The sequence below is a fragment of the Copadichromis virginalis genome, linkage group LG9 (assembly GCF_057382275.1).
Source record: "Copadichromis virginalis isolate Kocher_CV1m ecotype Utaka linkage group LG9, C_Virginalis_male_GT1.1, whole genome shotgun sequence".
In the NCBI taxonomy this organism is placed as follows: domain Eukaryota; kingdom Metazoa; phylum Chordata; class Actinopteri; order Cichliformes; family Cichlidae; genus Copadichromis; species Copadichromis virginalis.
Window position 1 is genome coordinate 24,360,106 of NC_140626.1, and position 17,068 is coordinate 24,377,173.

General features: G+C 41.7%; 1 protein-coding gene across 2 annotated transcripts; it reads right to left on the reverse strand.

Moving 5' to 3' along the window:
• Window positions 1-1,706: 1,706 nt before the first annotated feature.
• dlec1 (DLEC1 cilia and flagella associated protein) lies at window positions 1,707-12,845 on the reverse strand. Of its 2 annotated transcripts, XM_085468318.1 has the most exons (38): window positions 12,600-12,845; window positions 12,362-12,502; window positions 12,108-12,264; window positions 11,308-11,421; window positions 11,043-11,227; window positions 10,604-10,821; window positions 9,988-10,072; window positions 9,799-9,886; window positions 9,336-9,509; window positions 9,098-9,234; window positions 8,902-8,994; window positions 8,659-8,749; window positions 8,414-8,576; window positions 7,955-8,147; window positions 7,767-7,843; window positions 7,477-7,639; window positions 7,287-7,383; window positions 7,049-7,179; window positions 6,823-6,966; window positions 6,600-6,730; window positions 6,320-6,470; window positions 6,050-6,166; window positions 5,855-5,973; window positions 5,581-5,760; window positions 5,434-5,501; window positions 5,207-5,358; window positions 4,748-4,863; window positions 4,575-4,645; window positions 3,967-4,184; window positions 3,678-3,839; window positions 3,474-3,596; window positions 3,279-3,373; window positions 3,031-3,118; window positions 2,721-2,918; window positions 2,471-2,632; window positions 2,236-2,386; window positions 2,003-2,120; window positions 1,707-1,893 (listed from the first exon to the last, which is right to left on the reverse strand). In XM_085468318.1, exons 1-38 carry the CDS (start codon window positions 12,702-12,704, stop codon window positions 1,779-1,781), a joined length of 5,091 nt encoding a protein of 1,696 aa, XP_085324444.1. In that variant the 5' UTR covers window positions 12,705-12,845; the 3' UTR covers window positions 1,707-1,778. The 2 variants fall into 2 exon arrangements, with proteins under 2 accessions (XP_085324444.1, XP_085324445.1); XM_085468319.1 differs by lacking the exons at window positions 12,108-12,264; window positions 12,362-12,502; window positions 12,600-12,845 and adding an exon at window positions 11,592-11,969.
• Window positions 12,846-17,068: the final 4,223 nt, after the last annotated feature.

The window sequence follows — 17,068 nt, forward strand, 5'->3', positions numbered from 1 at the left end:
GGGCATAAAAACAAAACCCGGAGGGAGACAATCAGAATGACGAATGCTTAACTGACCTTGGGCCCAGCATCAGATTAGTTCCAAACAGCAGTGTTTTATTGTGATCAGACATGCCCTTGCTCTCTGTAAGACTGCTTCAGTGCAATGAATATCAATTGGACATTTGCATCTCTCTATGGATTTGAGTGCTTGTAGATGCTAAACTGTGCTGCAGATGAACACGGCATGCAGCTGTTATGAACACTCACAGCCTGTGAGTGTGGGGGAGTTCACATGGTTTTTATTTGTTTTGGGGGTTTTTCTAGCATCACCTGAGAGAATTTTGGAGATCAGGAGGGTTCCCCAGAGACAAACCACATACTATACCATTATATACTTGAGTCATATACGCTTACATATAGGTCATAGTATATAACATAACCTTTGTCTATTGGCCATCTGCAGAAATATTAAAATCATACTAATATTCATGTGTCTCATGTGTAAAAAACCATGCAGAATGAATTTTAAACTGATTGCTGAGTATTGAACCTTTGCCTTTACGAGTGCTGGGAAAACCAGTTAGAATAGAGTATATGTTTAATGAACATGTTTACATACTGGCGCTTATCCTTCTAGCTTTTACATTTTGCTAAGTGGTCTCCTAGAAAAATGGAAAAAATGCACATGCAAACTGTGGCTGATATCGATTTGTTGGGAATCAATGAGGCCTCTCTGTCAGTAAGAGGAGCACCTCAGGGAACCCTTAAAATACTGGGAAAGTCTTTTTTTAAAGCAATGTTCAAAGCTTTTCTAGTGTCTTTGGCAGTTTTCTGCTCTGGCTACTGTCTCTTGGGCATTTTGCATGGTTTTTAGGTCCACTGGGACTAAAATGGAGGGTTAGCTGCTGCCTCAAATTTTCCAGACTGCATAAGACATCTAAAAAAAACACAGAAGAGATTTCTTCAGATTCTCTTAATCTTTTGATGATATTATGTTACTGTAGATGATGAGATTTTCAAAATTTTCACAATTTTAAGTTGAGCAACATTATTCTGAAATGTGTTCAGAATTTGTAGATGCAATTTGTTTAGTGGTTTTTCTTGAAAGGCTTTTGGGAAATGTTCTTTTTATACCCAGTCACGATACTGACCTGCTGTAAATGAACCGAATTAACTGTAAAATGTTTCTCCAGCTGTTTCTTTTTAGAATCACTTAATTCTTCAGCCTTTTGTCGGCACTGTCCAAGCTTTTTGGAGGTGTGTCGCTAACATCAGATTCAAAATGAGCCAATATTTTTCTTAAAATTGTGGATTGCTGCAGTTTTAAACATTTCATAACTGTTCTATGATCTGTTGTGATTAAAATATGGGTTCGAACATTTGCAAACTACTGAATTCTCCTTTTATTTAGATTTTGAAGTTTACTAACTTTTTTTAAAATTGGAGTTGTATGATACATGTGAATGTAGCTATTATATAGCTATTTCACAATGAAGTGGCCTCAAGGCTATGTGCCAACAGAAGCCACATTGCTGTTTTACTGGATAAATCACTAATTAATATTTAAACACAGGAAGTTGGAGTTTGCTACTGCGAGTCTTAACATGCTGCATCTTTCTGTCTGTATCTTTTCGTAATTAAATGTCTTTATGAAAACAGTCATGACTTAGTGTTCGCTGCAAGCACTTTAATGCCGCTGTACATAAAGAATAAAAGAAGAGCAGAAATGACCTTTTATATTTATTTATATTCTTACAGATCAACTATAAATAAAGAGATTCAACACCTTTAGCTTATTTAGCTCGACCTGGACATTTCATCAAAGGATCCTGTTCCCCGGAGCTGCAGCGTGACAGACGTCTTTATGAGAGGAGACCGGATAACCAGGAGAGTGCTGAACTCTCTGTCGTCACTGAAACACACATAACCACACTTTGAACGCGTTACATAAAGCTAGCTGGGTATTTTTTACTGTTTACGATTTCAATAGTAAAAATTCTTTCAATGGTTTGCTGCATTACCCGGGAGTGAAGCTGATCTGAAGACACTGGCTGCTGCTGGTGACGCGGTGCTCCTTGGACCCGAGCAGTCCAAAGTCAGGTGTTACTCCGAACACATGGGAGTCCCCTTCAACTGACTCTGCACAGGGTGAATGACACGAGTAAGGCTGACATGCTATGCAAAGCAATTTGGGCTTCACATAGAAAGATAGATTTCTAGGCAACATAGAGGTCACTGATTGATTTGTGATTACTTGTAATAGATTTCCAGAACATGTGGGCTCCACAGCTGTACAGATTTACTTCTCTGGTTTGCGTCTGGCCCACATAGCAGAGCCCAAAGTCGATGCTGACAGCAGATAAACGCAGTGTTGGAAGATCCAGATGAGCGCAGAGTGGCACCGTCTGCACAGAGCAAATAGACTATGTGAGGTCATATAGCAGCTCCCAACCGAGCTGTTATACACGCATTGAACAGATGTCCCTAACCTGCAGGGTGTTGTTGCTGTAGTGAATCAGGAGATTCTGCTCGAACCTCAGCTTCATCTGCCCGTTTGCACCGTGGATCAGCTTCACCCCAGGAGGGATTTCCTCATCTGTCTGTTCCACATGGTCCAGAAGAGGCAGGGAACAGTGGAAGGCCACTTTCACCTAGTATTTAAACAAAAGAGGGCAACACTTACAAATAATTGTGTAAATCAAATTCTAATGATGCTGCTGCATCCATGACTCATCTCACCCGCATGCTGTGTTGTGGCTTAAGCACTAAAGACTGATTGTCCCCAGACGGAGGATTCCTGGAGGTGCTGGTCGGGCCTCTGGGTTTTGGTTTGACCACTGAAAATGGAGGCTGAGTCCCCAGGCTGAAGTGCAGGGGCATCTCTGAAGTGTTTTTCAGCTGGAAGCTTTGTGTGATGTCAAATTCACGCACTACTATCTGCAAAAAAAAGAAAAAGAAACTGTTCAAAATTAACTTGGGATCAACATCTCATGTGTGCACTTGCATGTCAGAGCACTGTTGATTAGTGTTGTACACTTCTCAGACCTACCTCGTTGTTTGAGTTTGCCATCAGTAAATCACCGGCCGAAGCACAAAACTCCAGCACCCCATCGTCCTCCTCCGCCTGCACTAAAAGCCTGCAGCGACAGGAAGTCAAGAGGAAGATATGCAACTTAATCAGACCACCTCTGAGCTGCTTTTACCTAACCTCAGCTTATTTTAATTTAAGAAACATAAATCGAGCAGGATGCATTAGGTGTCCGGGTGGGGATAAATAGCAGGAATATAATTGCTTACGCTGCAGTCTGAACGGCTGCTAGTAGATCCACTCTGACGGGCTCTAAATCCAAACCCTGAGCCCTCCCAACTTTACCGGGAACACAAGCAGCCAGCTGAATTACACACAACAATAAAGTATAAGGATTTAGGCTGGATCACAGTTATCTACTGTTTGCATTTCCCAGGATTTAACATCGAATCACAACAGCTTACCTCGGAGTCTAGGTTCATAAAACCCAGAGCCAAGCCGACACATCTGGACTTACGAGCAGCCCCAGAAAGGGTCAAAGGAGTAAAAGACACATGGATGGCTCTGCTGCTCTTTGCTGGAATCACCTTGAGATTTACAAAGAAAAGCATCATTACTCAGATGAAATAACAGACAACAAGCACGTGGCTAAAATCCTCCGACCGTACTATTTGTTGCGGTGTGATGCAGAAGGGGTAATCTGAGAGGTTGCCCATGTGAGGCCTGATGTGGACAGATATGAGTTTTTTCTTTCCAAGAGAGGGATAAAGACAAGTCTCCTCTTCTTCCCCACGCTCATCTTCAGACATATATTCTTCCTCTTCCACATCCTGAAATCAATACAGGAAAGCTAGGTCGAGCCATTCAAAGAAGAAAATGTGCGTTTATGAGGTTTTCCCACAGGATGTGTGGTAAAATCTTTAAGCATCTGCATCATGGTGTTCAATATATACTCACAGTCAAGCTTTGGAGAGAAGCACTTGTTTCCTCAGAAACTGTGGTGCGTGTTTTTTCCCATGCTGTTTCATTGAAGCTAGAAAGCCTCAGCGCGCTGCTCAGCACCTCGTTGCCATCAGCATCTTTAAGGGGGAAAGCGTCTCCAAACACCACCACAAAGTCCAGCAGTTTACCGTCGTTCTGATCTACGTTGTAAGTCTCCCAGTCCAAACGAATATCTGTCACCGAGCCGACATTTACATTATATCATTTAGAACTTATTTCTTCAAGCTGTATTTATGTCCTACGGGCAAGTGCAATTCAAAGTGCTTTCCAGTTGACTGATGAGCAGATAATAGGATTTCACAATGGCAAGGACAGCACTCTCAAAAGCACCGAAAGCCACTCGAAAACACCTAAAAGCGCCAAAACAGCAGCTACCAGTAAAGCCGAAGCTCTGTTTATATACATATATTATATATATATATTGATCTATTAAGCTCTATTATAAATCCCATTTGATATTTTTTATTCCAGTAATAAGCTGGAATGCAGTTAGTCCCTCAGACAGGAAACGACAGGGTCATTAAGTCCTTTTCCAGCACACAGTGTTTACTGAGAACACTTACCAAACATGGTGGGATTGTTGATGCGAAGAGAACGAGAAACGGTGTCACCACCCGATACATGAGTGCCAAACCTAATGATGAGGAGAGGTATTTCTCATTAAATGAGATAGCCGCTCATTAAAAATACACAAATATAGGTATAAATAGCTGGGGAAAAGGACTGTGGAACAGACTGTATGATTGGTCCCTGGTTCTGATCCTGTGCTCGTGGGCCCGTCATCTGGAAGTAGAGGGGGCAGCCTTTCACTGTCATATGGATGGGAATAAGCACAGGCTTGAGATCCCCCACCTGGATCAAAAATAAAGTACTGAATTAAAATAAAGAAAGAGGCCATTTAGATTCACCATAGAACTCAAGACACACTGCACAATCACTCCCTGCTTTATCCACAGTTTACAAAATGAACATCAGTGTGTACTAAATGACACCATAAACTCATCAGGAACATGTTTTCTGAGATCGTAGAGCAGAAAACAGGTGTCGCCACCTGCTGGCCATTAAAAGAAATGCAGATTTAAGGTAGTTCTACAATGGCTTTACCTTTTAAGACTTAGTAGCTACATCCATGTTTTATATCCAGTTTATTACATCAGTTACATCACATTTATTAGCTTAAACTGTGGCAACATACTTTGCATATGAGGTGGTCTGTGTACTCCCCCCACATGTCAGTGTAGGCAGTCACGTCCACAGCCCGACTCTCAAACGCTCCGAGTGTCCCCGTGTGTGGCGTGACAAAAAAAGCGGCGCCTTTTCCATGAGCCAGCAGGCTACTCACAAACTCTGGCAACGAGCAAACAAACAGAGTCAGTTCCTTGTTTCTTTATATCAAAAGCACAATCTGAAGATGATGCATACCCTCGTGTGCTTTTTCCTCTGCTTTCTTAGCTTGAAGAGAGTGGAGCGGATTCGTGACGTATGCAAATCTGCGATTAAGATGCAGCCAGTGTCAGATTTTCTGTCAAAGCAGAGTTATACTTTGATCAATAATTCAGCTCCCTTCACCTTTTCTCTGGCTGCTTATTTGGCTTCAAGGCATGGCAGGTGAAATATTCTGCCTCTACGGTAAAAGGAGCCGGGATAGCAGTTTGATTGGTTATCAGTAACTGCTTGCTAACAGCACTCTTCAAAATGACACCATCTCCAAACTCAAGTACTGGTGTTGAAGGACTCTGACCATTTGGACTAGAACGAGAAAAAACAGTTTTTTCAGTATCTGAAACGGAGTTATTTGATGCAGTGGATTTTTAGATGCAAGACTTTAAGGCAAGTTCACTACCAGACACCGGGCACACTGTAAGACACACTGAGTTTCTTGGGTTTGGCCACAATTCCAACAACAAGAGGGGAGTTCATTCCCTGGACTTCACAGACAGCAGCAACCTCGGTCAGCTCGAGCTAGAAGAAAAAAGGTGAGACTTTTTTCTTTCAAACTTTAGGTGTGTTCAAAAAAATGCTGCAAACTAGCACTTACGTCTGTGTGAGCAGTAAAAGTCACTGTGATCTCCATGCTGACTTTAGGTCCCAGAGTACCAGAGGAGGGGTCAAAGGTGGCTGAACACAGTGAAGCTTGTTTGCCCTGCAGCTCGGCCTGTTCAAAGCAACAATAACTATTAAAAGACAAGCTTGATATAGCCCACATGTCCATGGAGAAAGATCTATTTCCCATTAATAATATGTACTGAAACAACCTTTTCCTGCATACGCTAGTGCAACTTAATACAGTGAATGTTGTGTTGCATACCAGCCAACTGAACTGTGATGGCAGCAGGGTCTGATTGAAAAGAGTTACGGTGCCTGTGGCAGAAGCTCCAACATAAAGTTCAGGGAAGGACAGCGTGCAGTTCAGAAGACAGACGTGGGACGACTGCACGTCTGCTCGCACTGACAGGTGACTGTAGGGAACACACAGGTAGTGCTGTTACTTACTCACATCTTATTAATATGGTTAATATGGTTTTTGTGGATTGTATTCTAGACTAAAAGGAGGAATCACATTGTTTTATGTGACTGTGCTTCCTTACCATCCTGTCCCATTTTCCACAGTCAGTTCCAGCTCAGTTTCAAACAGCTGGCAGGAATGTGGCTTAAAGAGCACGTCCACATTGCAAGAGGCCAAGGGAGGCAAGAGACCCCTGCTGGGTTCAACTGAGATCTAAGCAGCAACACAGATTGTTTATATGGAGTCACTTCATGAACAGAATGAACAGTCAGCCTAGCTTTCATTTTATCGTGTTTCCTATGTACCTGTGAGTCTTGATGCTTTCTCTCCAGGATCCAAGAGGCTTCCAGCTGGGTGGTATTGGTAAGGAGCAGGGTAGTCTGAGTCTGTTCTCTGGGTCTTATGGGTCCAAAGTCAATGCTGGGCACATTGAGAGTCACTGTGGGGCCCTGTTTAACACCACCAAATGATAGTAATGTCACAAAAATAGACGCTACAGTAATGCATTTATGCTGTGTGGTTCAATCTTACTTTGAAGGAGACTTCTACAGCCAGAGTGACCGGCTCATGGTGGTGCTGTATGTGGCAAACCAAACTAGTCACAATATTCTCTGCTTTCCCTCCCGTCACAGTAAGACTGAAGTCAAAACATTCATTCTCCTCTGGATACGGCCCAGTAAAGAATTGTCAAGCCAAAAAACAAAAAAGATATAAACATTTAAAAATTATACTTTTTTGCACCATTAAGCAGATCAACTCTGTAATGCACCTATTCTGCCAGACGATGGCTCCACTTCTATTACATGACAGCTGCTGTTAATTCTCTCCCATTGAAAACAGATGAAGGTTTTGCTGTGGTTCCACATCTGGTGCACGTACAACACAGAAACAATAAATTCATTAATAATAGCGATGTGGGAGCAGAATGAAGTGATTTAACTCCACTATTAGAAACTAACCTTGAACTGCCTTGAAGTGGGTGTGCAAATAAAAATCTCTCCGGGGATCACAATGGCGTAAGGCTCCAGCAAGATCTGATAAGGCTCCGTTGACCCCTTGACCTCTATCTCCATGATGATGACGCTTGTTACCTTGGAGCCAGGCTGCACGGGCTGAAGGACGCTATATCTCCCCAAATTATACAATTTGTTAGATACAAAAAATAAAAAATGAACAAGGCAGGCATTGTTTAGTAAGCATCATGTGTGAGAGCTTGTGATTTTATTTTGTTATATTAACATTTATCAACCTGGTGTCGGAAGGCTCTGGTGGCAGCTGGGGGATGTCTCTCAGGACTAAGTGGCAGACACTGTGATAATCCTTTAACTTGAGAAAACACATTCTTCATTCAAGAAATGCAACATTGTTTACCACAATGATACAATGATTGCTGGATTTATTTATTTTTTTCAGCTATTTATCCCGAGTCCTCTTTACCTCTTTAGGACAAAAGATGAGCAGATACTCTTGGTCCTGGCAGGGAGCCAGGATGCCTGTTGAGGGGCTGACATGGAAAACCTCGTCTGTGGCCAAGTGGAACTGGATATGTGAGGCATCAGGGCTTTCCCGTGGAAGCAGAGGATGCAAGTTGGGCTTCATGATCTGCCAGTGAAAAGGAAGCTCCAAGTGGCTTTATTCCGAGATGAAGAAAGGAGAAAGAAACAGACATAAAATGTGTTATTTACTGATCTCTGAAAGGAATTTTGCTGTTGCAAAAAACAACAACACAGAGTCAGAAACAGAGTTTATTAGCATTTCATTATTCCATCCGGGAAACTTCAGCAATGTTAATACAGCTAGTACGGGTGCTTGAACCCTATCTTATGTTACCCTGTGGCCAAAAATTTGAAAAGGAAGAGATTTGCTTATAAAACACATGAGACGTGCGACTCTTACACATTGTTTCTGATGACAAGCTTCTTCTGTTGCACAGAGTGAGGGTTGCATGGGCTGAAACGGATAAAGTGCTCTGCAGTAAGGTCATGCACCTCTCCAACCACAGGAGGCTCCTCCCCCCCAGACACAGACACCAGCTCCAGTGCGATCAGTTGGCCCTCACCTGAGAAGCAAACGCACATTACACACAATGCATAATTTATTGCGGAGCATAGCTCTTAGCAATGCCTCTTGTTGGGATTTACCTTCAATGGAAATGTCTTTCACCTGGCAGTTGTCACACACAACAGTGAAAACCTGGCAGCTCTTCTCAGCGGTGGTTGGAAAGAAAACCACCTGTAAATCCACATTAACACTTTTTTTTTACATGCTCAGTTTCCATAGATACAGTCAGCTGATTAGAAGTCAGAGGTGGGGGAACTGAAAGGAAAAAACAAAGAAGAATTGAATTAACATATTACTCTACCTGATTTTAAATCCAGACTCACCTCAACAACAGTGGCCTCTCCTGGCTCCAGTACAAAAAGGGAGGGACTGACAGCAAAGGGTGGCTGCTCAGAAAAGTATGTTCTGGCCAAAGACTATATAAAGAAAATTGGAGCTAATGAGAATGAGACTGAGCTGTTTGGTTGCAGAAAAACTGAATTAAAACATTGATATATTTATATGTGTCAGTTTTTTTACCCTAAAATTTGAAGCTGGCCACTCGTCCTTGGGAATAATGCAAAAGGTCCCAGTGCTGAGGCCCACATTTTGGCACAGAAACTCAACAAACTTGACTCCTCCAATGAGACAGTAACCACAGTCCAGGACTCTTGGTACTGAAGAATAAGAGGGAAGCATATCAGCAGTACATCGGCAAATGAAGTAACTAATGTGAATAACAACAAAATTGGTGGGGCAGATTGCAGTGAAAACATACAGGTGAGAATAGGAGGAGGTCTCCATGCCTCAATCGGTACCACAAATGGGCCCTCCGCCTGGGTCTCCACCACTATAAAGTCCTTGTAGTCTCCCAAGGAGTCTGGAGCAAAACGCAGCGTGTACTTACAGCTCATCCCCGGGGCAACAACGCCCCCTTCACCTGGGAATCTCCCTGCCAAAACGTATCACAATGACAACAATCTGAATTTTGTGTGGTACTGCTTATCTTCAGATAGCTTAGTGTAAGTTAAAACGTGAGGTTAATATTGGCATACAGAGGAGCTGCTGTCTCCACAGGAATGCTAAAACTGTAGTCCAAAATGAAAACTTTTTTTGTGGTTAAAGCTCTGTGGCATTCCTGTTTAATGCAGTCACTTACACTTTGACACACTTGCTTATTTCCTCACCACATCAACAACAAGAAAATATGCACCATCCAATCAGAACCAAAAGGAGCTCACCCAAGCCAATAGAGAAGTAAGGAGTGGTAGGAGGGATCACTCGGATGTGGCGGCTTGAAGAAGTCACGTTTTTAAGCTCCAGTGTAGTCTGAGACAGGAAAGGGCAGGGCAAGGGCTTGTTACAGTGCACCAATTCACAGAAAAAGGAGGATTCCGTTTTTGTCTGGTTATAAAAGCTCTGAAACACACCTCATAGATGTTTCCCACACTATAGTCGGTGAAAACCACCACTGAAGGTTTTGCTAGGAAGACTGGAATCGGCTCCTCGGCGGGGCTTTCAAAGTAAGAGTACAAACACAACCGCACCTGAGCATTGTGTGTATTCACAATAAAGACAGGCTCACGGGAAGTGAAAGATAGGAAACAATCAGTTGTGGCTTTCAGTCACACTACAATACACAACACACATAATAGTCAGCTTGTCTTTTTTTTAGAGACGCTTGGCTGTACCAGCAGAGTTTATCTATGTACAGTACATATTGATTCTGTGTGTGTCTAGTAGAGTGTGGGGACGTGCATTTGATGTAAACAACCTGACTGCATTATGTGAGACTACATCATGTTCAGAGTATCAACTTACACATCTCTGCTATGGCACAAAGGGGGTACAGCTGTTTTCCACTGAGGTAAATGATACTCGTGTTTGCTGTGGATATTGAAGGGGATTGTCTTGCCTGAGCTTCCTGCATTTCCCATGCAAAAATGTCCTATCAGCAATGTGCCTTAACTGTACATGCTTCCTTATCACAAAATGATAAGGATGTTCCTTGAAATTATTAAAAAGCCTTTTATTCTCTTTAATTACCTTTTCTTTTTAGCGCCTTTGCTCTCAGGCTCTGCCTTCCCTTTGGTTCTGGGCCTGATGAGGGACGTGCCGCCCTGCTGTGAATTTAGGGGAAGGAAGCGCGGATTGCGAAGGAAGCTCTGTCGATCTTTCAGCTTCAGAAGTTTCTCCCAGCCATCCGCTCGATCCTTCACACTTGGCTCACCCTTCCATTTTGGCTTAGGCTTGGTCTGGTTTGGCTTGGAAGATGATTTTGATGGAATTACATTTTGAATTTGAATGCACGTTGTTCCCAGGTTGTCTTTTTTTGCTATTGTTTAACAACCTTTTTATCCAATCATTATTATTTTTGATTGTATTTGGAGAAGAAACACAAAAATTGAATTAAAATACCTACTCGACCTTTGCCCAGGAAAAAGGGATCAGCAGCGATATATAAAGATCTTATCAATTTCCTCACCTCCCTTTGAGTTTCCTTCCTCCTTGGGGTGTCTGAGCAGGACTCAAAGGTCACACTGTGGTCTAACTGGATGTCTACAAAGCCCGTTTTTTCTGGGCGGCGAATGACTGTGTAACCATCATCCTGAGGCTTTCGGGACACATGCATGGTGAAGGCAATGGTCGGTTTGGCAGGATTCCACTTTTCTGACAAGAAAAGAAAGTTTGTAGCACCGAATCACTGGCAACTAATAAATTTAAGATAAATGTTAAAGAGGGTCAGATACCTGCTGCTGGTGCTCGTACATGTGGTTTTTGTGTAGCCAAGTAATCCTTTGGGGAAATCAGATTATTCATTTCAAGAAGATCTTCATCCACACACCAGGAAAAGGCTGATTTGACTGAAAATAGGTATAAAAATCGAATCAAATGAGGCATTCTGAAAACAAATAAACACATGTAGATGGTGGGATTAAGCAAGCATGATGAGCTCTTTGGTACATGAGTGCAGAGATACATACAATCTCAGTGCATCAGTACCCTCATCATCTTTTTGTGTTCTTATTCTCACCTTCATTACTACTCTCTCACTTCTCTGATTTATTCTTAGTGCCGATTGGTTGCAGAAGGCTCACCACACACATATAAACCTAGACAACGCAGTGGTGGTCAGCAACTAGTGTCTTGGTCCCTCATTCCTCATCCCTCAACTCCATGAGCACTGACGTTATCTTTCTGTTATCAGCTTTGTTTACTAAGTATAGTTGAGTTTGGAGTTACCAGCAGACCTGTTTTCTGTTGCGTTTCTATTACTCTAGTTTACAAAAACTACTAGGAGAGAAGCCTGAATCCAATAGCCCGCTGTGTGGTTGGTTCACAGACTTCTTCTTCTTTTGTTTTAGCCGGAGCTCCCACCTCTTGTTTGTAATTTCATGATTGAAATCTTGTTGAATGCCACCAGCGTCATGACATCTTATATGTTAGGTTCCTTTGAGCCATACATTTAGGGACAGAAACACTAGTATATTACAGCAATATAACACAGTTATATTTTTAAAAGTTTTTAAAGTTTTTAAAAGTATCTCACCTGTAAGCAGTTCCTGATGATCACAGACATCTCCTGCTGTCGCCTTCATTCTCTCATAGGCCTGGTTTTCTTTGGCTGCAGCACATGCACTGGCCTGAATCATGTGATTGTCCAGCATGTCAACCTGCTTAATACGCTGTTCATACTCCGAATGAACCTGTGTGGCAATAGGGGAAAAATAACACTGTATTATTCTTCAGCTGACTTTTGACAGTGATTTTTTTTACAAGTTGTAGATGAGTGTATATGATTACCTGTTGGAGTTCTTCAACGTATCTGTCATGATAGCTGCCTCGTACACGTTTTGTTTGAACTAGGTTGGACACAGTGTCTTTTCTAATTATGTCGTTTGTGTAAAGATGCTTAAAGATGCTTGCTAGTACATGAGAAATATTCTGGGATACAACGAAAGAGAAGTTAGCTTTTTCATTAGTATTATTATCATTAGTTTTGATGTTCCCTAGACATTTAAAGGTGTCAGGTGGATCTTACCTGGGATTTTCCACACGCGGGTCTGTGAGTGTTCACAGAAGGGTCAGCCCGCAGCTTTCCTCTGGTCTCCGGCTCCTCTTCCATAGCTGACACTAAATGGATCATGCCAAATGTTACAGAGGTGTTAGTAAGAAAGAGATATATTCGTAGCTTAGATTAAGTAATTTATAAACTGGTGCGACGACTTCATAATTTGTCAGCCATGTTTTCTTACATGGGGTTGCTATAGCAACAACCAAACTTCCTTCTAGACAGGAAATTACGTTTTAGAATTTTTATATGTAAATTTAAATTATATATTATTGGTAGTAGTAGTACTAATTCGTGTTAATATTAGGACGACAGTTTAGTTTAGTTTTATTGAAATCGGTTCAAATCACTTCTAAGTATCTTCTTCTTCTCTGCTCCCTTTAGACTGCGGTCAAGTGAGCAGCACTGACATGTGAAGTAACGGTCAAGCCAGCCGTACCTCTTACGCGTATTACGGTATGGGTGCTGACTGGCTTAAAAACACCTGAGTCTTCTGTATCCTGCCATTTATCACTATTTTGCTACTCGATCCACTTCCAGTTTTGAAATATTTGCAATACGCCCAACCAATGCAGTGTCGTCAGTGCAGGGGCGGATCTAGAGAAATTTTCTTGTGGTGCCATGGAAATCAAATGAGGTGGAAAAATCAAAGCGTTTTTTAAGCACATAATGTAATCTATAACTTAATTATTTTCTGTATCCCACATAATTAAACATCTCAGTTACAAAAAATAATAAATAAATATGTATCCCAATAAGTATAAAATCCAGAAAGCTACACAACATGGGGCGATTCATTTACAAACACAAGTCTAACTTGGGTTTCACACTGTTTTCTGTTAGAAAAATTCAAATTGTTGCTTACATTTACACAAAATGTCAGAAATCTGCACTGTCATGAACAAATGTTTTTCATCATTTGCTGGGCTGAGGTCTTTTGCACCTGCAAATTGTCTTATTTCATTAATAACCTCACTGGCACACAACAAAACAGCAAATACATTACACACTGACTATGTCTGTGAAGGTTCTCAGTCATCCAGTCTTCAAGCAACTTAAAGAAGCTCCTTAGACTACACACTGACTACATACGACAACACAATGTACTAACTACACACTCCCAACACAACTCCACAGCTATCTATCATTTCAAAACTCTCTCACTCGTTAGCTCTTGTTGCCCAAACTCCCCAAACTTTCCCCTCTTCCTCAACAACCAAATCCCGCATGTTGCCATTTTTTTAACAGGTCGACATGGTACATTTTTCCACCAATAGGAAAGAGGTGGCTTTTTTTCTTTCTTTACTTTTTTTTAACCGCTTATAAAAAAAAAATTAATCATTGCTCTGGATTTAGTGGCTTGTCATTAAAATTTTAAAACTGATGTACTTTGAAGTAAGAACTTTCAACATGAGATAAAATAGAGACTCAGGGTGGCTGCAGCTTGTTGCTATGTCAGCTTCACATGTCGGTCATGTGATTTGGAGTTGCAGCACACAGAGGGTTAATAACACTCACTCACAACACTCATAACACCATTTGTTAATGGTGGAAGGGGGGTACAATTATGCAATATATTCAATTTTAGAATGTATATTCAGCTGTAATTGTTGCTGGGCTCAAAGTGTTAATGTTATCTTATTTTAATAAAGAACACTGTCATATGCAAAGCTAAAGTGGCATTAGGAGTATTAAGAGATCATTTTAGGGCAGCACATGCCACCCCATGCCACCTCTCTAGATCCGTCCCTGCATCAGTGTTGATCCTCTTCAGTTTGCTTACCAGTGGGAGTGGAGCATGCCACAAAAGGTGACAACTCATCACAGTTGCTTCATTCCACACTTGTAAAGCAGCAGAGCTCCTTCTGCCTCTAACTGATTCACCCTTTCAGCCACGAACAACACTTCAGGATAGTAAACTCTGTCCAATGTAATTGGGATAGAGTTTACTATTAAATTTCTCTGAAAGCATCCAATTCATTGGGCTGTGAGCTGGAAGGGTAAGAGTGAGGGTAAACTACAGTAAGAATCCAGTGAAATATTTGTGCCACCCTTTGCAGTTTTAGTTTAAAGCCGGGACCGGGATTGCTCAGTAGATAGCATGGTCGCCCCACGATCTGAAGGACGGGGATTCGGTTCCACTGAACAGCTACGCTGAGGTACCCCCGAGGAAGGTACCATCCCTACACACTGCTCCCCGGACGCCTGGTTAGTGGCTGCCCACCGCTTCACTGAGTGAATGGATTAAATGCAGAGAGAGTAATTTCCCCACAGGGATCAATAAAATATACTTCATTATTATTATTATCAGTTCAAAGTTGAGAATATTCAAAGCACAGTACTGTAATTTTCTCAGAAATCATACAGTTCTTTGGGCTGTGAGCCAGAGGAGGAAGAGTGAGGGTGATCCAGAGTAAGAATCCAGTGAAATATTTGCGTCACCTTTAACAGTTTTCCTGTAATAAAAAAAACAAACAAACAAACAAAAACCCCACACATAATCAAAAATACAGTGCAGCAATTTTACTTAGTTGGGGATCAGGTCAGGGTGAACAGGAATGTACAGTATAGTGAGAAGATATTGCTTTGGAAATATATTATCAACTCTTACAGGATATATAAACGTGTTTTTTATTTTTATTTTCAATGCATAGTGCAGGAATTAGAAATTAATTTATAATTATATATATCAACTGCTAATACTTCAAAACTTGAAGTTGGATTGAGAGGTAAAATAGTGAAAATGGCAGGAGTCGGCACCCGTACCGTAACATGCGTAAGAAAAGTGCAACAACATTGTGTTTGTGGCTGGGGGTGCGGCTAGCTTGACGGTGACTTTGCATATGAAGGCTCACTTGACCACAGTCCCTTTAGGGGATGCCAGAGCATATTATCTGCCTCCATCTCGCCCTATCCTTAGCATCTTCCTCTGTGACACCTGAACCTGCGTCAGGTGTCAGGTGTCTTCACTACATCCATCTTGTAAACCTGCCCTTTCACTTCTGTTTCAAATCACCCCTGACAATCACTCACTCCACCCTGGCTACATTTTCTTCTCCACCTCTCTTGAGCAATGTCAGTTGCTTTGGATGGCTGACCGAAGCAACTTAAAGTGTGAAGCTCATCATTTTTAAACTCAAAGAGTCTAAGCAGTAGTTTCCAGATGACAGGACTCTTTCAGCGTTTGATAAAGTTGAATGAATTTGATAAAATCCCTCTTATTTTCAGTTGGCTCTGATACAGTGAACAGTCTGAGACAATAAACCACCCGATGAAACCAGATATACCCAAAACACAACAAGCACATACCACACTATCATATTGTCTCTTCTGTACACATGCAATTAGTTTTCCAAGAAACTTCGCAGGAAAAAAAAGCTGTCTGTCATTGTACAACGTGGGAAGATAAAAAACAAACAGGTTTTAGCTGTTTGTGTAATGCAAGCTGCATTTCAAAGCATTAAAGTGTGGGCATGCGTCTGTGTCACTCGAAATAGCTGCTGCACCAAGCAGTGTTATTTAAACACATTTGAAAGTCGTTTGTGTTGAAGAGGCCAACGATTCCAGAACAAAATCTTTCACTGTGTCGATCAGCTCATATGGTGCTCAAGTGGGATTGTCAAAGGGCCAATTGTGAGGCTGGCTTTGTACCTCCTTGTGGTTTGTCAGGCATTTTTTTTTTTTGCCCACAAGACATGCTCGAACACAAGGGCTCACAGGCCAGAGAAAACAGGGAGACTCTCATAATAAAGCGGCACAAAGAGAGATCTGTCAACAACTAAAAGGAGTCTGTGCAACAAGCAAACACTATTTACCTATGTTTCAAAGCAAAGCATCCACATTAAGTGACACACACACCCAAACCCCCACACACAATTGATCAGGAGCATTCTTGCGTGCACAAGAGATTGACTCTGTGAGAATGAAAATCTGGTCCTGCTTGTTTTTCTTTTTCCACTGCTCAACCTGTTTCTTTAGAGCAGTTCTCATTGTGTGTTGAGGTCAGAAGGCTTTAGAGTGAGATTTCGAGATCAGATGTGTTTTTAAAAAGAAAACCGAAGTGACGATGACATGGAGGTGGTATGCTGTGGAGTAATGACAACACTAACCCTGCACAGTGCAAAGAGGGATAGGCTAAAGCACGAGGGCTTTAAATGGCAGTTCTGTACCAGAATGGGGCAAAACCCTGAATAAATCACATCACACTTTGGGTGCCAGAATGGCACAAATAACGCACAATGGCAATCAGGTCGATGCTGCTACATTATAAAACTATCTGGAGGTTTAAGTTTGACTTTATGAAAGCAAAATTAGTATTTCTTTCCACATGTGTAATTTTCATTGTAAGAAGACATAAGAATATTCACAGTGCTTTACTTGTCCGACCGGTGTTGCAGTGGGTGTGGAATCGAAAGCACGCAAGAGCGTCCCAAGTGGGT

Bases quoted from the DNA above. Each gene is read 5' to 3' on its own strand.
- dlec1 (XM_085468318.1), bottom strand. From the start codon at position 12,704: ATGATCCATTTAGTGTCAGCTATGGAAGAGGAGCCGGAGACCAGAGGA. The intron at 7,180-7,286 runs GTGCATTACAGA...GGCCGTATCCAG, and splicing joins GCCATCGTCTGGCAGAATAG to AGGAGAATGAATGTTTTGAC. The intron at 2,633-2,720 runs GTGAGATGAGTC...TTTAAATACTAG, and splicing joins AGCCACAACACAGCATGCGG to GTGAAAGTGGCCTTCCACTG.